Source organism: Solanum lycopersicum, chromosome 8, assembly GCF_036512215.1.
Source record: "Solanum lycopersicum chromosome 8, SLM_r2.1".
In the NCBI taxonomy this organism is placed as follows: Eukaryota; Viridiplantae; Streptophyta; class Magnoliopsida; order Solanales; family Solanaceae; genus Solanum; species Solanum lycopersicum.
Window position 1 is genome coordinate 61,218,755 of NC_090807.1, and position 23,549 is coordinate 61,242,303.

The 23,549-nt window shown below is 31.5% G+C and overlaps 4 protein-coding genes across 4 annotated transcripts; all 4 read right to left on the bottom strand.

The window, feature by feature from the left end:
- Window positions 1-1,722: 1,722 nt before the first annotated feature.
- LOC104648985 (aspartic proteinase CDR1-like) lies at window positions 1,723-3,336 on the bottom strand. Its single transcript, XM_010327337.4, has 2 exons — window positions 2,232-3,336; window positions 1,723-2,140 (listed from the first exon to the last, which is right to left on the bottom strand). The coding sequence occupies exons 1-2, from the start codon at window positions 3,334-3,336 to the stop codon at window positions 1,863-1,865; spliced, it is 1,383 nt and encodes a 460-aa protein (XP_010325639.2). The 3' UTR covers window positions 1,723-1,862.
- Window positions 3,337-5,886: 2,550 nt separating this feature from the next.
- LOC101263929 (aspartic proteinase CDR1-like) lies at window positions 5,887-7,450 on the bottom strand. The gene is made up of 2 exons (XM_004246001.5): window positions 6,286-7,450; window positions 5,887-6,208 (listed from the first exon to the last, which is right to left on the bottom strand). The coding sequence occupies exons 1-2, from the start codon at window positions 7,406-7,408 to the stop codon at window positions 5,925-5,927; spliced, it is 1,407 nt and encodes a 468-aa protein (XP_004246049.1). The 5' UTR covers window positions 7,409-7,450; the 3' UTR covers window positions 5,887-5,924.
- A 5,841-nt stretch (window positions 7,451-13,291) lies between these two features.
- LOC109120850 (pectin acetylesterase 8-like) lies at window positions 13,292-14,448 on the bottom strand. Its single transcript, XM_069288200.1, has 7 exons — window positions 14,367-14,448; window positions 14,232-14,292; window positions 14,097-14,150; window positions 13,938-14,000; window positions 13,758-13,863; window positions 13,533-13,678; window positions 13,292-13,447 (listed from the first exon to the last, which is right to left on the bottom strand). Exons 2-7 carry the CDS (start codon window positions 14,256-14,258, stop codon window positions 13,343-13,345), a joined length of 501 nt encoding a protein of 166 aa, XP_069144301.1. The 5' UTR covers window positions 14,259-14,292; window positions 14,367-14,448; the 3' UTR covers window positions 13,292-13,342.
- On the bottom strand, window positions 14,366-15,677 carry LOC101249672 (pectin acetylesterase 8-like). The gene is made up of 7 exons (XM_019215091.3): window positions 15,528-15,677; window positions 15,293-15,414; window positions 15,133-15,215; window positions 14,916-15,045; window positions 14,760-14,839; window positions 14,578-14,664; window positions 14,366-14,490 (listed from the first exon to the last, which is right to left on the bottom strand). Coding segments are annotated over exons 1-7 (549 nt in total). The 5' UTR covers window positions 15,530-15,677; the 3' UTR covers window positions 14,366-14,445.
- Window positions 15,678-23,549: the final 7,872 nt, after the last annotated feature.

Genomic DNA, 23,549 nt, shown 5'->3' on the forward strand with positions numbered 1-23,549 from the left:
CCGAGGTTTGATTTGGAATATGACCTCCCAGGGTAAAATGATCTCAATCACCAGAGTATAGATACCAAAAACTCCGGTGTCAGCGAACCACTCAACGACAGTAAAGTACACTTAGAATACTAAATTTAGTAGTTGAAGAAAAAGTGCATAAAAAATTCTTTTTAAAATGAGAGGAAATCCCTCAATTTATAGAAAACAGAGGATAGTGCGAAAAGGTTCTTATTGTGCCTTACCGAAAAAGTCACAAACCTTTGGAAAAGTCACAATCTTTCAGAAAGGTCGTCACCTTTCATAAAAGTCACAACTTTCCATAAAAGTCACAATTTTTCATAAAAAATGCAACTTTTCATAAAAGTCACGACTTTTCATCAAAGTCGCAACATTTCATATAAGTCACAACTCTTCATAAAAGTCGCAACTCTTCATTTTCCATTCACACCTTTATTTTTAAAATCCAACAATACTTAGGTAGCAAATAATAGGAATCCCTCTTAATTTTATTCCTTAATTAGAACCTAATGTTTTGTATTTATCCATTGCTCATCTAGCTACTGAAATAAGATAAAAAAAGATCTTTCATTTGATTATATGGTATCAAAGCCTATAAGCTCATGTCAATATGTTTTTACTCTATTTTAGAAATAGGCTCTGATCTTATTTTAGTAGATCCTTATGTGTGTGTCAACGTTGACTCTTCATTTCCTGTGAACCTCAGCTCTATTTGTTGTTAAAACACTATTTGGAAACTTTGTTCATCACTTTCAGGTTCGTTTTTCTTCTCTGACGTTGAATCTGGTTTGTGATTTCTGATTCTATCGACGGTTGAATTCTACTTTGTTTCGGATAATTGGTGTTGTGTGTGGATATAGTTGTTGGTTCAGGATTTCTTTCTCTTATCAACAACTGATTCCTTGGTTGCTTAAATCATTTTAGACCATGTTCATATGTATTTGTGGGATGACAATAGTTGATGGTTTTACGTGTAACATTGTAGGATTTAGGACTATCAAACCAAACCTCCTCCGTTACCTTGTCACTTGTATTAAGTCAACCAAAGTTTTTAGTTTTTAATTTGATGCAGGTTATTAAGCTTATGAGAGATTTGAAATACTATATCTCGTTCTTTACTGATTATTATATGTATCGTTATCTAAAAGAGAATAAGATTATAGGTGAATGACATGAATTTGATAGTCTCTGTATTCTTGATGAATATTTGGGCCCTCCATTTGAGTTAGTTCATTCTATTGTTTAGAGATCACCAAATGTAATTTTTAAAACTGGACATAAGTATTTAATCGGATAATTTCTCTTAAATGACTTGAATTTATCGTCACTCTGTATTTCTACTTTTAGAAAAATACAAAGGTATGCCTTGTATTAGATGGAGAGTGAACATGTATTTATATATTTTTGAATAGTTAATCATTGTCTTTAAAGAAGTTCTAAATTTCCAGATTTCATATCTTATCTTTGTGAATTTCAAAACATGGAGAGAAATCAGATGAATTAATTGACTTCACAATTATTAAAATATCAATCTTCTGTCTTATTGAGCATAAAATAAATTTTTGGGGGGAAAAAAGTTAACACAGTCCAAATTCAAAAAAATTAACATGTACATATATAATACAGTATTAATACATTCTAATTAACATGGTATTACTCTTAGTAGTTTGCCTTCTTTTTCTTCTACTTTTCAATCGGAAAATCCTGATCAAATTAGATTACAATAATTTAGAATTATTATGAACTTCAAGAAAAGGACATTTAAATAACTAATACATACATACTCCCATACAAATTTCATTACATACAAAGTGGTTAATTAATTAAAAATATAAAATTGTAATCCAAATTTATCAGTGTTTGGTACAATTAGTAGGTAAGAAAGATAGCTTGTGATTTACAAGATCATATCCAATAAGGAAATTCATCTGTTGCAAGTTTCCATAAATAGCAAAATTAGGATACCCCTTAACAATTGAAAAACAACTCAAATCATTAACTTTTGCAAATGTATTCATAGGTAGCAACTCGATATCAGCATTATCCTTGAAATGGAACACAATGTTAGGAATTTTATTGACAATGCTTTTCGCCTCGTAACATAGGGGAAGCGGACCACCTATTCTCTTACCTGTTGAGACATAATATATGTAATGAATAAATAACTAAAAGTATGATTTATTATACGTTTAAAAATGGTCTCATACTTTAATAAACTTTACCTTTAATCATTTCCACCAAAGTTGATTCCAATTTGTCATAAAATTCACCAGGGATCATTGTCAACGTTGTGCCAGAATCGATTATAATATTTCCCAAGTCTTCATTAGCATTACTAGGAGAATTCGTGACTTGTGGAGACTTAAACTCTAACTTCTTACCTCCAACGCTAACACTTTCAAGATGTAGATAGTAGAATATATCGTTGTTCCTTCGAATTATGGGAGTTGTAAGAACGTTAGGCCCCGATACAACTGCCTTAGAACCAAAATTAATTTTACTTGTAGTATTGGGAGGATGATAAGATGGTGATATATCATTATTTGGGACTAAACAATAAGAGAATTTCCCTTTAATTTGTTTATCAAGTTGATTAATAAAAGAGATTTTTGAATCTGCTAATCCCACAATCCCAGTAGTACGATTGCTAAAAGTGCCATCATTACTATGTCCACAACCAAAAATAACATGTGGAATTGAAATATTATCAACCTTATTAGAAGTTAAATCAAATGTGAATGTCTCAAAAGCAACATCACCAAAACTATAAGAACCATCACCATAATGCAATTCATATTCACAAACATTCTTTTTGTCACAAGTTTTACCTCTTACTAGCTCACATTCCTTACTATGACAACCAATTATTTTATACGTTGAGCTTTTTCGAGGATCGAAAAGGGGTAATATTTGTTTATAACAATGAGTACAAGGCTTGCATTGTACCCATGTCAATTCACTCCCAGTGTCAAGACTTGCATAGGTTTTCATTGGGGGCATACCGATGGAAATTTTCATTAAATAATCTCCGGAATCAGGAATGATGTCTGATTGAATAGCATGATTGACGAGTGTGGTGGGATGGATGGAAGCTTTCGTGTAGAAAGATACTCGAGAGAAAGATCTTTGGAATGCATCTCGGAGGCGTTGTGAAGGGGTGATGGAAGGGTTATAGTAAGGAGACAGAGGAGAATCGCGGTGGATAAGATCAAGAGTGAATCCATCTGAGCCATGGTTGGTTTTGGTTTTTCTACATGAAACTAAAGCAAGTTGGGAGAAAGCCAAAAAGGCTAAAATAGATAAAAGGAAAAATACTTTAGAATTCATTTTAGAAGAGGAAATTATGAATAAGAGGAGTTGATAATTAGAGCCATTTTATCGATAGGCAAAGAAAAGAAAAAAAGGAGTGAATGCATTAAGAAATATTAATTTGGTAAAGGGGAAAATGCACGTAAGGATATATATATATTACGTAATTAAATTTGATAAACAAAAAAATACATGTAATATAGAAACTGGCATTAAATATAGAATATGAAATGGAATTCTACAAATTGATTGCATAAAATTTTTCATTAAAAAAGATAATGTTGCCAATGGTTTAACTGATTTTGTTAAGAGACATATATTTAATCAAGTGAAAATCTTATCAACTAAGAAGCCTTTTATTTCATAAATCGAAGGATTTTAGAGTTTACAAGGCATTTACGTTAGTTTGGATTTTGTTTAAGAGAAGATCATACATAACTAATTAAATACTGTTAATATAATATTTTTAGTAAAAAGATGCTCTCAAAAGTTTTTTTTGTTGTTGTTGTTAATACATGAGCACGACTATAGTTTCAGTATGAAACCAATAGTCTAGAGAATATTTACAATATGTTATCATTCACATCAAGTAATCCAATAATATTGCTAGACGAGTAAATTTAAAATCACATGGAAAAAAAAATTGTTTATCTTTTAAAAATCATTTAAATGAATTAAGAGCACATAGAAAGAAAAAGACCTTTATAGGCGACAATTCAATTGAAATTTGAAAATATGTTTTAGTCATTTTTGGTATTTAGTTTAGGTGCTATGCTTTTTTTAGTAGTCTTTCTGCCCATGTAGAGCTTTTTTATTTGGTGAAAAATATAGAGAACTTCTTTCTATGTACTTTTGTATTTTCGTATGATAGATATAATAATATTGCTGAGATACATTTAATTGCAAAAGCATGATATGTGAGGTCATATAGCTAGTGAAACTTGCTTGGAAGTCTGGATTAAAATAAGTGTGAATCCTAATTTACATGTTGAAAAATAAAGTGATATGAATAGAAATATGGAGAACAATAGTAATATGTGCAGTATAATTTCACAAGTTAGATTTGAAAAGGATGATATGTATATGAGCAGAAGACCTTGTACTCGTAACGCATAAATGCTGAGAAAATAGGTGTACATTCTTGAGTTCATTCAACATTCATTCAGGTGTAGAGTTTTCATTATATATAATCAACAATTGATATTCATTGAAGAAATAAAGATAATACCATAGGTTTGCTACAATCACTTTTCTTATTTCCAATAGTTAAAGTAAAGAAGGGGCAGAATGGTCATTCCAGTATTAAAGCAGCTAATTAATTATTCCATTCGTTCGGTATTATTTCTCATATTATGCTTTTCGAAAGTCAATTTGACTAATTTTCAAAGTTAAATTAGATCACATTAATTTGAAATTTTAAACAAAAAAATTAGATATTCTAAAACTATATGAAAAATACTATAAATTGCAATTTTTGCATATTAATATGATAGAAAAAATACGTCTTAAAATGTTAATCAAAATTTTTATAGTTTAACTCTAAAAGTAGAAATCATGACAAACAATACGAAATAGTAACATTTATTGAATTGATTAGTTAAGTTAGTTATAGTTAGTAACTTAATCATCCTAATTATCTCAATATATAAAGTCAGCTCGATCTTATGAACATTTATAGGATAGCGTTGTTTCTGATAGTCCATAAATTTAAGTAAAGCACATTGAAAATTATATAAAACAAATATAATAGCTAAGAAACTTATGATATACTCTTAAACAAAGGCCAAACTAAGGTAAATGCCTTGTAAACTCTAAAATCCTTCGATTTATGAAATAAAAGGCTTTCTTAATTGATAGGATTTTCACTTGGTTACATGTCTCTTAACAAAATCAGTTAACCATTGGTAACATTATCTTATTTTTATGGAAAATCTTTATGCAATCAATATTACACAAATAAAAATAAAAAAGTTGCAAAAGTTCTTTATATTTTTTCACAAAATTAAAAATATCTATGAGGACAAAAAAAAGACTACAAAAAATATAAGACGTACGATAAATGCAAAAAATGGCTAAAATATATTTCCAATTAAGGTATTACCTACAAAGATATTGTTTTGCTTTGAATTCTCTAAGTTTACATGGATTTTAAAAGAAAAACAATTTTCTTCTATGTAATTTTTATATAAGATCTGAGTTCTTGATTGTTTTCAGCTTATAAATAACTAAATAAATACTGTTAAATATATAAATAAAAAAATAGCAAAAAGATACTCTCATTATGTTGTACATACTATCTAGTTTTTTCTTGTTAATACATGAGCACGATTATATTTTCAATGAGAAACCAATATTAGAGAGAATATTCTTTGCGTGTTCTACTGTTACTAAATAGGACTAGTAAATTTAGCAGCGATTTTATTTTTTCCAGCGGACTCCAGCGATTTATCGTTTTGATTAACATAAAATTTTATATATCATTTTAAAATTTTTGTTAATATTTTATACCTTTAGGCTTCGTACTCCTATTAAACAAATTAAAGGCCAAATTTCATCATGTAGCAGTGCTTAATTAATTAAAAATATGATATTATAATCCTAAGTTATCAGTGTTTGGTACAATCAGTAGGCAAAAAAGTGAGCTTGTGATTTACAAGATCATATCCAATAAGAAAATTCATCTGTGCCAAGTTTCCATAAATACCATATAGATCCCCCTTCACAATTGTCAAACAAGTCAACTCTTCATCAACTTTTGAAAATGCATTCATAGGTAACGTCTCGACATCAGCATTCGTGAAATGGAACACAATGTTAGGGAATTCGACAACGCTCTTCGTCTCATAACATATGGGTAGGTCCACACCCGGGGGAGCTATTTTCCTCGATCCTGTTGAGACATAATATAAATCATTTATTAGTACTATATGTACACTTTAAAAATATAATCACACAATTTAATTTTACCTTTAATCGTTTCCACCAAAATTGATTCAAATCTGTCGTAAAAATTCTCAGGGAGATATGTCAATGTCGTCCCAGAATCAATTATAATATTTCCCAAATCTTCATCAGCAACATCGGAAGAACTCATGAGTTGTGAAGACTTAAACTCTAACTTCTTACCTCCAACGCTAATACTTTCGAGATTTAAAAAGTAGAATAGATCGTAGCCTAATACAACAGACTTCTTTCGAATTATAGGAGTTGTAAGAACGTTAGTCCCCGATACAAATGCCTTAGGACCAAAATTAATTTTACTAGTAGTATTAGGAGAATGATAAGGTAGTGATAAATCACCATTTGGGACTAAACAATATGAGAATTTCCCTTTAATTTGTTTATCAAGTTGATTAATAATCGAGATATTTGAATATCCTAATCCCACAATCCCAGCACTATGGTTGCCAAAATTGCCACCATTATGATGTCCACAACCAAAAATAACATTTTCAATTGAAATATCATTGACCTTTTTAGAATAAGTTGAATCAAATGTGAATGTGTCAGAAGCAACATCACCAATACTATAAGAACCATCACCATAATGCACTTCATATTCACAAACATTTTTACTTCCACAAGTTGACTCTCTTACGAACTTACATTCCTTACTTTGACATCCAATTGTTTTATACGTTGAGCTTTTTTTAGGATCGAAGATTGGTAATATTTGCTTGTAACAACGATTACATGGCTTGCATTGTATCCATGTCAAGTCACTCCCAGTGTCAAGAATGGCATAGGTTTTCCTCGGGGGAGTACCAATGGCAATTTTCATTAAATAATCTGCGTAATCTGGAATGACGTCTGATTGAATAGCATGATTGACGAGTGTGGTGGGATGGATGGAAGCTTTCGTGTAGAAAGATACTCGAGAGAAAGATCTTTGGAATGCATCTCGGAGGCGTTGTGAAGGGGTGGTGGAAGGGTTATAGTAGGGAGAGAGAGGAGAATCGCGATGGATAAGCTCAAGAGTGAATCCATCTAAACCATGGTTGGTTTTGGCCTTTCTACAAGAAACTAAAGTAAGTTTAGAGAAAGCCAACAAAGCTAAAATAGATAAAAGGAAAAATACTTTAGAATTCATTTTCTTGGTTTTACAAGAGAGTGAATTATGAATAAGATAAGTTGATAGTTGTTACCATTTTATAGCTACGCCAAAGAAGAAGAAGAAGAGTGATTGCATTAACAAATATCAATTTTGGTAAAGGGAAAATAATGCACGTAAGGATATTATATATTACGTAATTAAATTTGCTAAGCAAAAAAAAAAAATAGATATGTAATGCATAAATTAGCACTAAATACAGAATATGAAATGGAATTATTATATAAATTGATTGCATAAATATTTTCCTAAAAAAAAGATAATGTTATCAATGGTTAACTGATTTTGTTAAGAGACCTTTAATGAAGTGAAAATCTTATCAATTAGGAAAGCTTTTTATTTTGATAAATCGAAGAATTTAAGAGTTTTCAACTTCAAGGTAGTTACGTTAGTTTGGCTTTTGTCTAAGAGTAGATCATAATTAAATTACTGTTAATATATTCTTTTTAGAATAAAGATACTCTCATAAGTTTTTTTGTTGTTATTTTCAGTGTGAAACCAAGATTAGAGAGAATATTAATTGAGTGATCTGTATATATTGTATATCATTCACATTCCAATAGAATAACTAAATAAGATATCTTTTAAAATCCATGTAAATGAATTCACATCGGAAGAAAAAACCCTTTATAGGCGATACTTTGATTGAAATTTTTAATTATGCTTTCGTCATTTTTCGTATCTACTTTAGGTCCTATGTTTTTTTTAGTAGTTTTTTTGCCTCGGAAGAAATTTTTAATTTCTTGAAAAATATAGAGAACTTTATATGTACTTCTGTATTTTCATTTGAGCAAAATTGACCTAGATACATTCAATAGCAGAAGCATGATATGTGAGGTCATAATTAGGTGCGAATAAAATCGAACAGAAAATCGTATCAAATTGTTAATCGAAAAGAAAAATCGATTACGATTTAGTTTTGACTTGGTTTGATCTTGAAGAAAAAAATTCGATTATATTGGGTTGGTTTGATTTTAACTTTAAAATGTCAACCCGATATCAAGCCAAACACATTATATATAATTTTGAAATTTTATTTTTTCACCCCTGACCCCCCACCCACCCACCATCGGCCACCCCCCAAACCCCAACCCCTCCCCAAAAAATTAATTTTGCTTTTCAAAAAAAAATAATTCAACTTTAAATTTTTATTTTTAAATTCCTACCCTCCCCCGCCCCTCCCCTCCCCCCCGGCAGCCCCCACCCACCCCCAACCCCCCAAAAAATTAATTTTGTTTTTTTAAAAATACTATCAACTTCAAATTTTTATTTTTTCACTCCTATCCTTCCCCTTGCCTCCCCCCCCCCCCACCCCAAAAAAATAATAGTTTTGTTTATAAAAAATATTTTTCAATTTCATAAATTAATTTTTACTTTGGTAAAAGTAAAGATGTCCCTCAAAAACATTTTTCATTCATAAATCAAACACTAGAAATCATCTTCAAAAAATATTTTCTACTCACCAACCAAACATGAGAAAATAAATCCAAAATCTACTTATTTTCCCGAAAAACATTTTCTAGGAAAATATTTTCCATGAAAAACATTTTCCTCCATACCAAACATACCCTTAGTTTTCATTTTCCTGGACCCTTATATTGTAAATTAAAATTGAATAGGTGAATATATTTAGGTGGAAATACGATCCCTAGCCTATTTTTTTTTTAACCTTTTCAATAAATATGGACAAACTCATATCTTTACAAATTGGATATTTATTGCTAGAATTATGTTTTTTTTTTTTGGACGATGATAGATGTAATATGGAGTAATAGAATATTCACAAACTTACTTTTTTTTTCCTGGATCCAAAGGTTGTAAATTAAAATCCAAAAAGTGAATATATTTAGGAGGGGGATACAATGTCTTAACTTTAAAATTTTTAATAAATATGGACAAATTCATACTTTTACGAATTGGATCTTTATTGCTAAAGTTATGTTTTACTTATTTGGACGAAAATAGACCTCTCCTTATAATGCGGAATAATAGAACATTCACAACCATAGTTTAAAACTTTAAAGCCAAATTTTCAAATTTTTGGTGTTTTGAATTTCTTTCCATGTATACTCACTTCGATGTCACTGTCCATGAAGATAGAGAAGAAAAAAAGGGAAAATAGAAAGAACGAAGACACAAATACAAAAGATGAAGTGAAATATCTTAAAATAAAATATGCACAAAATATTTTTTTAAAAAAAAAAAAAGTTAAGAAAAAGGGAATCATGTGCTGTCGGTTTTGTTTCAACATAAAATGTAAACAATTTCAAACACGGTACATTTTTCTGGGGCGAGTTCCGGCGAGTCGGGCGTACCAAAAACGTATCGAGGCCCAAATGTAAGGCTTAAATTTATAGAGTGTAAGTCCTAAATTTTGGGGTGTAAGTTTTAATCGTAAAGAAACATAGTTTTAGACGTAAAAACATATGCTCTGAATATTTTTTAATTTTTTTTTTTTGCTTTAGATCATCTTTTTTATTATTGATGTACTGATATTTTTCAAATAGTAATCATCTTCATTATTAGTGACTAATATGTTTTTCAAATAAAAATCATAATATCTTTTTACATATTATAGGTTATTTAATAAATTTATTTGTTTAATAATTGAAAGTTTTACTTTTATTTTTTTAGTAATAAAATTATATATATATATATATATATATATATATATATATATATATATGGCTACTCTCTGTCGATTTATATAATTACATAAAACACTTCGCATCACGCTTCCACCTTTAAAAATATGCGAGTTTTAAATAGTTTGAACATAGTTCATTATCAATAGATCGTTTCAATAAGTTTTGGGGGCCTAAAGTTTTAACTTTCACAAAGAGGTCTTATTATCTTAGTTGACATATATGAATTGAATAATTATAACATGTTAAATGTAATTCTACAAATGAGAACTAAAAAGAAAGGATATATGCGAATATTATGAAATAAGAATACAAATAATATAAACTTTTAATGAAAAATATATCATATCAAATTAGAATAATAAAATCTGACACAAAATTAGAAAAGTTTATAAAATAATACAATATAGTGTTGTGCTGAATTTGATAAATTGATATAATGGTATTAGAATTTATTAGTTTTGGTGTTTGAAATTTGAAGAAGACAGCCCACTATTTGGAGTATTCAAATGGTAATTCTCGTGATTAAATTATATTGTCAATTAGGCCTTCGAGGTATAATTTAGATTGAGTCCAATTCAATAGCTTTAATTCAAATTATGTGGAGTATTCAAATGGTAATTCTCGTGATTAATTATATTATCAATTAGGCCTTCGAGGTATAATTTAGATCGAGTTCAATTCAATAACTTTAATTCAAATTATGTTCACTTAATTTTCTTTTGAAATTTTTATTTATTACTCTCTCCGTTAGGTATTGTTTGTCATGTTTTTATTTTTAGAGTTAAATTATAAAAATTTTGACTAATATTTTAAGATGTATTTTTTTATCATATTAACATGAAAAAAATTATTATTTATAGTACTTTTCATATAGTTTTAGAATATCTAATTTTTTTGTTTAAAATATCGAATTAATGTAATCTAATTTACCTTAAAAAATTAATTAAATTTACTTTCGAAAAGCACAACATGACAAACATTTCTGAATGGAGAAAGTATTAAAGTATTCACATTTATCATATTATTATAATTCTATTACAAACTCCAACATCCCTAATTTACTATTTTCTTGCTTTTCTAATTTGTTAAGGAAATAAAAGAAAGAGATTTGGGAATTTTGTTTTGAAGGGGGTAAATATTTTAGGTATATCCTTCATTAATATTCTATATACACCAAAAGTTACTTTTGTTGTCTTAAATATACTCTTAAATAAATAAGGGATAATTTCATCCCTTCAGATTTCGCTTTATAATACTCACCTTTCTTGTGGTTTATAATATTACGTGTATTTTTCTAGTTTTCATTTGCTTGTAACCATTTTTTAAACCAATTTAAAATAAATATAAATTAATTTTGATTTGACAATTTTACTCTTCTTTATATTTATTTCTTCATATTAATAATTATTATATAACAAACAACTCATTTAATAAATTATTTTAAAAATGAATCATCACACATACACATTTTTTAATCCAACGAAGATCAAAGTCTTCTTTCAAGCTAACCCACCGTTTTCACCCAATATTAACTCTTCATCTCAATTTCACCTTTACCAATTCACATAGATTTATTCCTTCACAATAACCCATCATTTGCCTGTAACAATTTCTTAAAATAGAAGATAAAAATGAACTCCACAAGAGAGAAATTCGATAAAAACGTTCAGATTTTGTTCTAGTTAAATATTTCTATGAACGAAGAAGATATATAATCCAACAAATAGAGATAAATTGTTGAAAATTAGATCTAAATTTTCAAATGTAAGGGTAAAATTGTCAAATTTAAATTAATTTATATTTATTTTAAATAAGTTTAAAGAATGGTTACAAGAAAATGAAAGTTAGGAAGATAGATGTAATACTGTAAACCACACGAAAATGAATATTATAGAGCGAAACCTGGAGGGAGGTCTCTGAAATTATCCCAATAAATAAAGAGGTCTAAATATGTGATCGCTCTAACCTTGAAAGCTATGAAGGCATTTGAACATAAATTCTATTTGAAGATTGAAAAAATAATTCTAATAACTCACTCATTTGGCAAATTAATGGAAAATACTATAAATATTTATTAAAGAGAGACAAACTTCCCCTAATAAATAAGAAAAAGCTAAGAGATAAATTAAAAGGCAATAAAGCATAACAACACGTCGATGGCTTGAACTCTGTTTAATTAGTTTTTTTTTCCTATACTAATTTTCCAAATTATCGCTTTCTGCTTGGGATTGTGCCTAATTTTTTCCCCAAAATTATATTTTCTCAATTAATCAATGAAGTAATTATTTGAAAAATTTGTAAGGTGAAACTTAATCTACCTTACTTATATTTATTCCTATTGATAAATTTTAATTTTAATAAAGATCGCTATACATTTTATTTGTAGGAGTCACAAACTTAATCTACCTTACTTATATTTAGACATGTACGTTATGAGTAAACAAATATTTATTTCATGAATTTCCATGTTAAAGGCTAAAAAAGCTCATATATTCATATGAATTTGATGAATTGAGCTTTTTTAACGTAATTATATCGTTTCAAAAAAAAAAAATTAATGAAGTTTCATTAATTAATATGAGAAGTCATTTATTGTCCGCTCATTCATGCATGTCACTTTTGAAACCATTGAGTGAAGAGGACCAAAAAAAATGATTCATCTATATATATATATGAGATTTTTTCAATCCATAGTCAATTGTGTATGAAAAAAATGAATAAAATGATAATTGGTGATGAGATGATAAAATTGAAGTATATTTGTGTATTTTGCTTGATATTATTTATGACATCGGTTAATTGTACACATAAAAAAACATATCCTGATAATGTAGAAAGAGCTTGTTATTGTTTGTGCATTGAAAATTGGGGTAGTGAAAATGATGCTATGCCTACTGCAGAAACCGAAAGAATGTGTAAAGAAGGACTCTCCCATTGTAGCATTAAGGATTCGTATGATGAGGCGGATGACAAAACACCCTTTCTACAACCTATTATAGAATGCCCTTCTTACCATTTTACTTAAAAATGAATTTTACATTTGTAATTTCACATCACCATGATAATTTATATCTCATAATAAAAAATATGTGATGCATCTTCGTTATTTTCTCATCATGAAAATAAGTTTATATTTATTTAATTTTTTAATCTAATTGATTTTCTAATTTATTGTCTTAATTCACAAGTAATAATAATTCACCAAGGATGCGCATGAAATTAAGTTATGTGCGAATTTTATATAAAAAAGAGGGCTCCCAACATCTCAGTGATTATTTAAGTCTTTGCAAACTTTAACACAAGGGTACGGATCTATACATTGAAACCTTGTTCTCTCAAAGTACCAATCTGCAACGGTTTCACCAATTGTCTACATAAATTAACATAACAAAGAAATTAAAATTTGTTATGATAAAAAAAAATGTAACTTTATATGGATAAAACAAATTAATTACCTTATTAAGTAATCTAGGAGAGGTAGAACTGAACCAGTATGGTGGTGCAAGTATTCCCCCATGAGAATAGCAAGACGTGAGGAAATAACCCCTCGTAAAACAAGGGGGAAGTCCCTCAAATGTCTTCAAGAACTCAACTCCAAAGGCTATACATTAAAAAAACATATAAATTCAATTTCAAAGAAGAGATGTGTAACGTTGTATACATTATTTAATTACTATAACCTTGAATAGCTATATGTTGGCTAGACGTGCATGTATTTGTATTGTTCAAGCAATCCTCCCAAACATGTTGGGGATCAACGTGTGGAGGAACCAAAATGTTTTTCATCTGTGTGTTTGAATAATCAGAATTATGTGTAGTAAATAAAATTCAGAGAAATAGTAGCATTTGTCTCTTTTCACCTGCCAAGAATCATAAACTGAGTTGATTATGAAAAGTGGAGTTTGAACGTATGAAACCATATTCTGAGGAAAAAAACACCGCACCATATATCATCAATTAGTAACCGTAATGTCATACTATAATTAATTAAAGTAATTGTTTTTGTTTTCGAAGCTTACTAAACTTGGCTCCATTACAGATGTGCAGGCTGATGGTAAATTCTTAGCCGATCCCTTAAAACAGAAGAGGAAAAGATTCAACTTATAGCTCTTATTCTTAACCAAAATTACTTTAATTGAGAAGATATAACTCACGTGTAGGTTAACAATTTTATGATACATCTCTTGGATATATGAAGTACCATTTATTGTCTTTCTGCATAAATAGTGAATTAGACGCTAATAAAGTTAAGATATTGTGTATCATTAATCTTCTTTAGAAGGACTAACCCATTGATGAAGAAGCCAGCATCCGCAACACACTTAACTTTGGCATTTTCTGGAAGAAGGCATTTAAACTTATCGCAATTTAAGATTGTTGCCAAACCACCTGCTGATATTCCGATGGAATTGCCTGTCATTATATTAGTAGAGATTTAGCAAACAAGATACTACTCCAATTTTTTTTTCGTAAAGCACTAAAAGTACAGTATATTCTCACATTTTCAGCACTTTCCAATCCTTTGCTCCACAAATCTTCCATAATAGCCTTAAATATTCTTGCCCCTCTAAAATATAATTTGTTCTCCTAATAATAATGCTTCACATTTGATTAGTTGACTATGAGAGATGCATATATATATATATATACACGTACGTAATACTAGTATTTAATTTTCTTACGGTGTCAACTTGTTCAACATCACCCGTAAATGATGAACCGTCACAATATTTTACCCTCACTCTGTTCCAATTGTGAAACTCTACCAAACAATGTATTAGAGTTAAAACTTCAAACACGCGCACAAACAATAACAGGATATGCATTATATTGATCACCTGGATTTCTTATGGAAGTATTATGGAGTATCCCGTCAAAAAAACCCTTTTTTCTCATATATTTGGTAGAACCTAAGTACGTCGTCGAACGATTTAGGCAATCTGTGATACTGTCACACCAACCGCCTCCCTATAAATATGAATGAATTATTTCTCCAAGCTGAATAATTTGTGTCAGATATAAAAATTCATAAATTAAGCAGTCGCAGTAACTAACATCCAAGTGGATAATCCAGCTGCCAAGTCCAGTACCATGTCCTCTATGAAGATGATAGGCTGGTGGACTTCCATCAAGACATACTGTGCACAAAAACAAATCCATATCTGATTAATATTCTTTGAAGAAATTAAGATTATATATTTATGTATTAACATACCCGCGCCTTGGGCAGTTGCACTTTCAAGAATTGTTATATTAACATAAAAATCATCTTTAGCGCCAACAACATGACTTGTACAATAAAGCAGTACTAGAAAAATCAACAAAAATATTTTCGTCCTACAACAAACAAAAACAAGTGAAAATTTAAAACGAGAACAATTGAAGAAAATCAGTTACTAGTTTGTTATTATAAACGAAAAAAAAACAATTAGGTGTTGAAGTTTTAGTACATGTTACGAGCAACAACTTGTTCGTCTTTAAAGTATTGAGAATGAAAGGAGAGTACTTTAGAGAAAATGCTTATGATTAGACTTAACAAGTGCTATGAGACTATGAGTTTATCTCTCCTTTTATAAGCAAATAACACTCTCTTTAAAGAATAGGGATGCCAATGGGTTTATATTATTTTATACATGTTCAAGTTCAAATTTAATTTTAACTATTTATATGTAATAAAAATGATAGAACATTATGTGTTAAGATAGTTTCTTTAATATTATTAAATATATAAAATAGTAAATGAAAACAGTTCAATCAAAACTACATGATTTCTTACATGCTTCTCAATGGATCTCTAAAAAAAATAAAAAATTATGTAATTATTTGTTAAATTAATATAACTTAATGAAAAAACAAATTTATTTCATAAGTTTTATTTTTAGTATCAAACTTATCAAGAAAAAACATCAAAAAATTTATGCGAGGCAAAGCAGGGCAGGCTGAAAATGAAAAAAAATTATTTTACGCAGCGAAGTTAGACAAACTAAAATTTTACAGATTAAACCGCACCACTAAATTGCCATTCATATAAAGGCAGTGATTAGAATACATCAACATAACATAATGTCTTATAAAAAGTTTAAAAGAAAAAAAAAACTTAAAAGGAACACATAATGCACAACCATAACCAATATATCTACTATATTCTACAAAAAATGGAATTTTTTCATTAGCTTCTCTTCATAACTGACATTCTAAAATTGTGCCTAGTCTAAATTAATAATAGGTTTCTTTTTATTGACATATCCATAAATTATATTGACCTGACATGTGAACATTAATAAATATACATTTTAAAGAATATTACATGTGCAATCAGTAATGAGGTAACAATGAATTACAGAATTACCGCTACATGACATGTGGTCTAGCCTATATTTACTTCTTGTTCCACGTTTTGATCTTGAGTTTAGGCAAGACCGATACACAATGTATATTAATTTTGTCAAGTGAATAAACTGGATGATATTATTCATAATATATGCGTAAGAGATGTGATCAAATTCATTTCGTCATAATTTATTAGCAAAACTAATTTCAGAAGAAAGAAATTACAATCGTAAGTCTTTCATTTAAAAAACATATTACCCAATAAAAAAGAAGATTTGTCAACCTAACAAGTTGTATAGTGCTGCATAAAAATTTAACTAGAGAAAAAGGAAGATGAAAGGTCTAAGCAACTCCATGGTGAGTGCCAACTTGTTTACTCTTAAAAATTAAAGTGATAAAATATTGGATTTATATATGTAACTAAAGTAAAAAAATTACGTATACGAACTTGAGATCTTGGCAACTTAGAGAATAATAATATTATACAAGTGTAAGAAAAGAAATTTAAATGCTCTTCAACAAAGAAGTAATTAAAATAATAATTATCAATACCGATCAAGGGACAAGCCCCACGAATATGCGCTAATAAAACTCATATCATTTCACGATGCAGAAATGAGTGTGATGACACTCGTCTTATCCATCGAGACAAGTCAACCTAACTCAATAATTTTGATAAAATGCGGAAATAAAATCAAAGTCTGATAACACTTACTAATACGAAAATAATTCAACTTAATTCAATCCCCAAAACCTGTTTGTCACGTGCACAAGTCTCTAATGTAAATATTAGAATTGAAGTAAGAATACGAGTCTAAAATGAAGTTATCTTTCAAGTAAAAACAAAGTCATAAACTGGAGTAGGAAAGTTTGCTGAGATGACAAGCAGCAACCTCACAATCCTCCACAAGATGCCTCGGAAACGAAGAGAATGGAAGGTATCACAAAGATTTGGGCTCATAACCTACAAAAAATTTATAGAAGCAAGGGGTGAGTACCAAACCACACGGTACCCAGCAAGCAAACCTTTAAACACAAGTTAAGTGAACAAAATACGGGTACTCCTTACACCCTATTCGAACCTCCACGCTACAGCCTAACAGTTCACAATTTATCAAACACACAACTCAATAGCCTCACTCTATCAGTTTACATATTCTCAATAACAAGTCAATATTCAACATTCACAAGTTTCACATAGAAACACTCACGAGATCAGCAAAACACGTGTTCAAGTTCAGCAATAATAAAAATGTGTAATGCCATGATATGCAATGTCAAGTATAGTGATGCATGTCTTCCCTAACGATACACACCCACTATCTCTCAGTCTGGGACCCATGGGGGACATATCTGTCCATGCATCTGTCGTGGCGCACGACACGACTCTCGATGATAGTAACCGTCGCGGCGCGCGATACGTCCCTCGAAATATAATATCCATCGCGGCACGCAATACGATCCTCGAAATGGTACATCGTCTTATGACTTAACTCTTATCACAACCATGTCTTAGATACAATGCAAATGACATGCTCAAATGAAAAATGAGGAGATAACCATTTTAATAACAAAGCACAATTTACAACAAGGAATACAACACCAACAAATAAGCAAGAAGTCTTCAAATTATTATCAACACCACACAAGAAAATACACGAATTTCATACGCTTAACAAGGGTTAGAAATCCACTTGCCTTAGCCACTCGAATAATCACTCCGAGACTTGAGTCTTTCCTTTCCGTTGAGCGTCCAAATTGATGGAATCTATTCAAGTATATATATTCACAATAAGGTTTCAGCACTGAAAATACCCACATTACTATGATGTTTTAACTCCACTTTTATTGGAGAAAATCAGAAATAATTAAAAAAAAAAAAAGAAGAGAAAACATATAATTACAAATGTTGGCCATTGAAGGATACCACATCAGCGATTCAAGATTCGACTTTATATTATTATATAGATTTTTCCTGTATTATAATATATAATGATATTTTTTTAATGTACTTTGAGAAGTAACACACTATTCAGATGGATATTATATTTCATAATGTATTTTATTAAATTTTATCGTATTATATTATATTATTTTGATGAATATAATATTTAATTTGATAAATTATATCATGATAGAATACTAGAGTCATATTCTTTTTTTAGCTTTTGTTTTGTTTAAATCTCCATAGACCTGCAACCTTCCTCGTTCCGTATTAGCTTATAAATCTCCACAAGGCAAAATCTGACTCGCCCACTTCATTGTTATTCCTAAGAATATTGAAAGGTCGCCCGCTTCATTGCTATTCCTAAGAATATTGAAAAGCCAAAATTTAACAGAGAAATTTATGTAATAAAAATCAAGAGAAAATGTAACGTCTAAGGAAAAAATTATGGTTGTGCATTTTGTTTCTTATTGGTATGTATCTCAGATACATATGAATCGCATTAGAAACACTCTAGATATATGTATCTGAAGTGATTCACATGTATCTGGATATCAGATATATGGAAAGTAGTGGCGTAAGATCGGAGAAAGATGAGGGAGCAAGCAAACATTGCTAATATGTATCTTAGATACATGCGAATCTACTTGAATATAATATATCTAGAACAAATTACACCTAAAATGAATTACAAATATCCGAATACATGTATCTAGACTTATCTGGGGGCCACAAAATCTTATAGCATAAGTAATATTACAATTTAGATAATATCTAAATAAATAGCTCCTAAACTAGCGAAATTTGTGTAAGTTCTCTTATACTATGTTTGGCGAAATTATATTCCTAATAACTTCGCAAATTTTTTCTTTCTTGTCAATATTTTTTTAAGTACAAACATGATAAATTATGATGAGTAATGGGTATATCACGGGTTCTCAAAATATTGCACAAGAGTTTTAATTATTTCAAGTTTTCTCAAGTAAAAGAAAAAGGAAATTAAAAAACTTGGAGTGCTTGTGCTGTTAAAAATTGAAAAACTTAAAAATGTGAAGCTTCCTAAACTTTGAAAAATGTCATTTTCTTACATATATTCTTTGGACGTTTCCAAGTTGGGGAAGAGCTTTGTAATTATGAGGGGCAGATTTGTCCAATTCAGTCTATGACATGGAGTAATTTTATTACCCATAAAATATGACACAAGAAAGATAACGTTATTTCATAAATAAAGTATGAAAAAGGATAAGATATATGTATATCTAATTCTTTATTATTTTATAATATACTAATATATATTAATGAGTAATTTCTCTACATGAAATCTTGATATACATATATATAGAGAGAGAAAAACTAACTAATGAGTTATTGTGGATTAAGACAATTGAAACTTAAGGAAGAGGACAGAAACTTGGTCACTGCTGCAGGTAACCAAGGCTGCCATAATATATATATATATATATATATATATATATATATTGATGATGTACATGATAGAGTTTGAATACAAATAGAAAAGAGCTATCCTAACCAATAAAGGATGTTGAGTTTACATAGAAGACTTATTGTCATCTAACACCCTCCGGCAAGCACATGTTGGGTTTGGAGACAGTGAGCTTGGATCGTAGATGAGCAAAACGAGGGGAGCTTAGAGCTTTAGTGAACACATCAGCAGTTTGATCAGTGGAAGGAATGTACTTAACACAAAGCTGGCCACGAGCAACCTTTTCGCGAAAAAAGTGATAATCAATTTCAATATGCTTCGACCTTTGATGAAAGACACGATTGGCAGTGAGATAAATGGCACTGATGTTATCACAGAATATCACAGGAGGACAAGGACAAGGTAATTGGAGTTCCTTGATCAAACTAGCTATCCAAGATACTTCTGATGCGGCAAATGCAATGGCACGATATTCAGCTTCAGTGCTGGACCGAGCTACTACCTTTTGCTTCCGTGAGGACCAACTGATTAGATTAGGACCATAACATACAGCAAAGCCATGATGAGAACGACGATCATCAGGATCAGCAGCCCACCCTGCATCACAATAGACATGTATACTAGATGAAGTGGATGGACTGATGGAGATACCATGCGTAAGGGAGCCTTTGAGATAGCGAAGGATCCGTTTCACGGCTTTCCAATGATCTAATGTAGGATTCTGCATGTATTGGCAAACACGACTAACTGAGAAGGAGATCTCTGGTCGCGTAATGGTCGCATACTGAAGAGCGCCAACAATGCTCCTAAATAATGATGGATCATCAAAGGTTTCACCATGTTTGGACAACTGAAATGTGGTGTCCGATGGAGAAGGAGAAGGCTTGCAATCTGTCATTTTTGTTCGAATGAGTAAATCTCGAATGTAGCTAGTTTGAGAGAGATGCATCCCAGATCCGACACGACTAACTTCAATACCCAAGAAAAATGAGAGATTACCAAGGTCTTTTAAAGAGAACTCAAGATCAAGAGATTGGGTGAATGAGGATATATAAGAGGGATCACTACCCGTTATGATGATGTCGTCCACATAAACTAAGAGGTAGGTAGTGCAGGAAGGAGTATGACGGACAAACAAGGATGAGTCAGAGTAACAACAAGTATAACCATGCGATAGAAGAAATGTTTTGAGCTTGAGAAACCAGGCGCGAGGAGCTTGCTTTAGTCCATATAACGCTTTCGACAAGCGACACACAAAATGTGGGTGAGACTTGTCAATAAAGCCTGGTGGTTGAGACATGTAAACAACCTCCGTAAGGTCACCATTAAGGAATGCATTGCTAACGTCTAATTGCTTAAGAGCCCAACCTTTAGTCACTGCATAAGATAAAACAAGTCTGATGGTTGAAGGTTTGACAACTGGGTTGAATGTATCATGAAAATCCACCCCCTCTTCTTGATGAAAACCTTTGGCAACTAAGCGAGCTTTGTACCTTTCGATTGAACCTTCTGCTCGTCGCTTAATACGGTATACCCATTTGCAACCCACCACATTTGCGGTGGGAGGGCAGGGAACAAGTGTCCAAGTGCAGTTACGACGCAATGCTTGATATTCAGCTTCCATGGCGCACAACCACTCAGGAGGGGATACAGCTTGCTTATAGGTTTTTGGTTCACTGGCTATAACGGATGAAACTGGGGTAGGATGGCGAGATACAACAAGTGTTTTAGGCTTGAGGGAATTTGTTTGAGCTCGTGTGGTCATATGATGATTGGAAGAAGTAGCAGGCCGGAAATATGTGGGATCACTCTGATATGTGCTTGAAGCAGAGGACGCGACGGTGGGCGGATATGTATTGTGTGGTGGAGATATTGTGGTGGATGAATGAGGTACTGGTAGGACTCGAGTGGGTAGGGAGGATGAGGAAGGGGAATCTGCCAGTGAATGGAGTAAAGGTGAGGCAGCAGATGTGGGAAACGCATTGGAAATTGATTGTAGAGAAGTTAAGGATGAGGGTGGTGAGTTGTCACTGGAGCAAGAAGAAAACTTATTGTAATGAGGATAGGGAAATCTATCTTCATCGAACGTCACATGACGAGCAATGTACATCCTATTGGTGGGGGGATAATGACATAGATAACCTTTATGCTTCGAACTATAACCCAAGAAGACACACGGAAGAGAGCGAAAATCAATTTTATGATGATTGTAAGGACGTAGAAAAGGGTAGCATAGACACCCAAATTTTCGAAGGAGTTGGTAATCCGGTGGATGATGATATAGAGCTTGATAGGGTGACTTAAAGGATAGTATGGGAGTGATGGTACGGTTATGTAGGTATGTGGCGGTAGAAAAAGCATGCTCCCAGTATTGATATGGAAGACATGCGTGAGCAAGTAAAGTTAGTCCTTTCTCCACAATGGTGCGGTTACGTCTTTCTGGAGCCCCATTTTGTTCATGAGTGTGAGGACAAGAGAGACAATGAGTTATGCCGATGGATTGGGCATATGAAGACACATTACGATACTCCCCACCCCAATCAGTTTGCAACGTTTTGATGTTTCTGCAAAATTGCGTGGAAACCATCTTATGAAAGTATTTAAAAACATCAAATACTTGTGATTTTGTTGACAAGAAAAATATCCAAACAAATTTAGTAGAATCATCAAGAAACTGAACAAAATACTTGTTTCCATTAATAGAAAGATGCGGAGAAGGTCCCAAAACATCAGAATACACCAAATCGAAAGGGAATAAACTACGACTTGAGGAAGATGCTAACGGGAGCCTATGACTTTTTCCTAATTGACAAGATCCACAAACTGCAAGCATTTTGTTGGAAGTCACTGGAAGATTAAAACTAGAGACTAGACGACGTAAAAGTTGCTCATGGGGATGACCAAGGCGCTCATGCCACACTTGGAGTGATGCTCGAGATATGACAAAGGCGCGAGGAGTTGAGGATGAGATAACAGGAAGCCCACCACCATCGAAACGATATAAACCATCATCAATTGACCCGCGAAGTAGTATTTTTCCCTGAGGATCCTTCACAAAACAACATGAGGGATGAAATTCCATAAAGACATTATTATCTTTAGTAAATTGAGAAACACTCAGTAAACTCTTGGTGATGGAAGGAACATGAAGAATTTTATTAAGATGAAGAGGTCGAGTAGCGCAAGAAAGCTTAGAGGAGCCGATGTGATTAATAGAGAGTTTTTGGCCATTACCTACAGCAAGCTGATCCTCACCATTATAGTCTGTGTGAATAGATAGTTGAGACAAGTCTGACGTAACATGATTGGTAGCACCTGAGTCCGCAAACCATGAATTATCAATAATAGCCGAAGGAGACATCATAGAATTAGTCGAGGGAGTAACCATATTGGCTTGTGGACGGTTAGAGGATCGGGTTGGTGGGTAAGTATCCATGTTGGTGCGGTTGTAGCAATTACGAGCATGGTGGTTGGGTTTCTCACATATTTGACAGATTATGCGAGGTGATTATCTATTAGAGGAACGAGGGAGGTTGGTATTGGTCGGGCGAGTGGAGGATTTTTGAGAGGTGGTGACACTTTGTTGATTAGGATATCCAGTGATGGGAGAGCGGTTGGAGTATTGACGAGATATGGCATTGGCTTGAAGTTGGAAGGATTTGGTTTCCTCAGCTAGTTTCTCCTCTTCTTGGAGAAGTAAACCAAGAAGTGAGTCAGTGGTGAGGTTATCAAGGTGAGGGTTAATGGCAGAGC

Excerpts from the sequence above, each read along its gene's own strand:
- LOC104648985 (XM_010327337.4), bottom strand. The coding sequence starts at position 3,336 with ATGAATTCTAAAGTATTTTTCCTTTTATCTATTTTAGCCTTTTTGGCT. Across the intron at positions 2,141-2,231 it reads TTTGGTGGAAATGATTAAAG|GTAAGAGAATAGGTGGTCCG; the intron begins GTAAAGTTTATT and ends ATGTCTCAACAG.
- LOC101263929 (XM_004246001.5), bottom strand. The coding sequence starts at position 7,408 with ATGAATTCTAAAGTATTTTTCCTTTTATCTATTTTAGCTTTGTTGGCT. Across the intron at positions 6,209-6,285 it reads TTTGGTGGAAACGATTAAAG|GATCGAGGAAAATAGCTCCC; the intron begins GTAAAATTAAAT and ends ATGTCTCAACAG.
- LOC109120850 (XM_069288200.1), bottom strand. The coding sequence starts at position 14,258 with ATGTATCATAAAATTGTTAACCTACAC. Across the intron at positions 13,864-13,937 it reads CAGTTTATGATTCTTGGCAG|ATGAAAAACATTTTGGTTCC; the intron begins GTGAAAAGAGAC and ends TCAAACACACAG. Across the intron at positions 13,679-13,757 it reads CCAACATATAGCTATTCAAG|CCTTTGGAGTTGAGTTCTTG; the intron begins GTTATAGTAATT and ends TTTAATGTATAG.
- LOC101249672 (XM_019215091.3), bottom strand. Across the intron at positions 15,046-15,132 it reads GCTGGATTATCCACTTGGAT|GGAGGCGGTTGGTGTGACAG; the intron begins GTTAGTTACTGC and ends TCATATTTATAG. Across the intron at positions 14,491-14,577 it reads GATTGGAAAGTGCTGAAAAT|GCAATTCCATCGGAATATCA; the intron begins GTGAGAATATAC and ends ATATAATGACAG.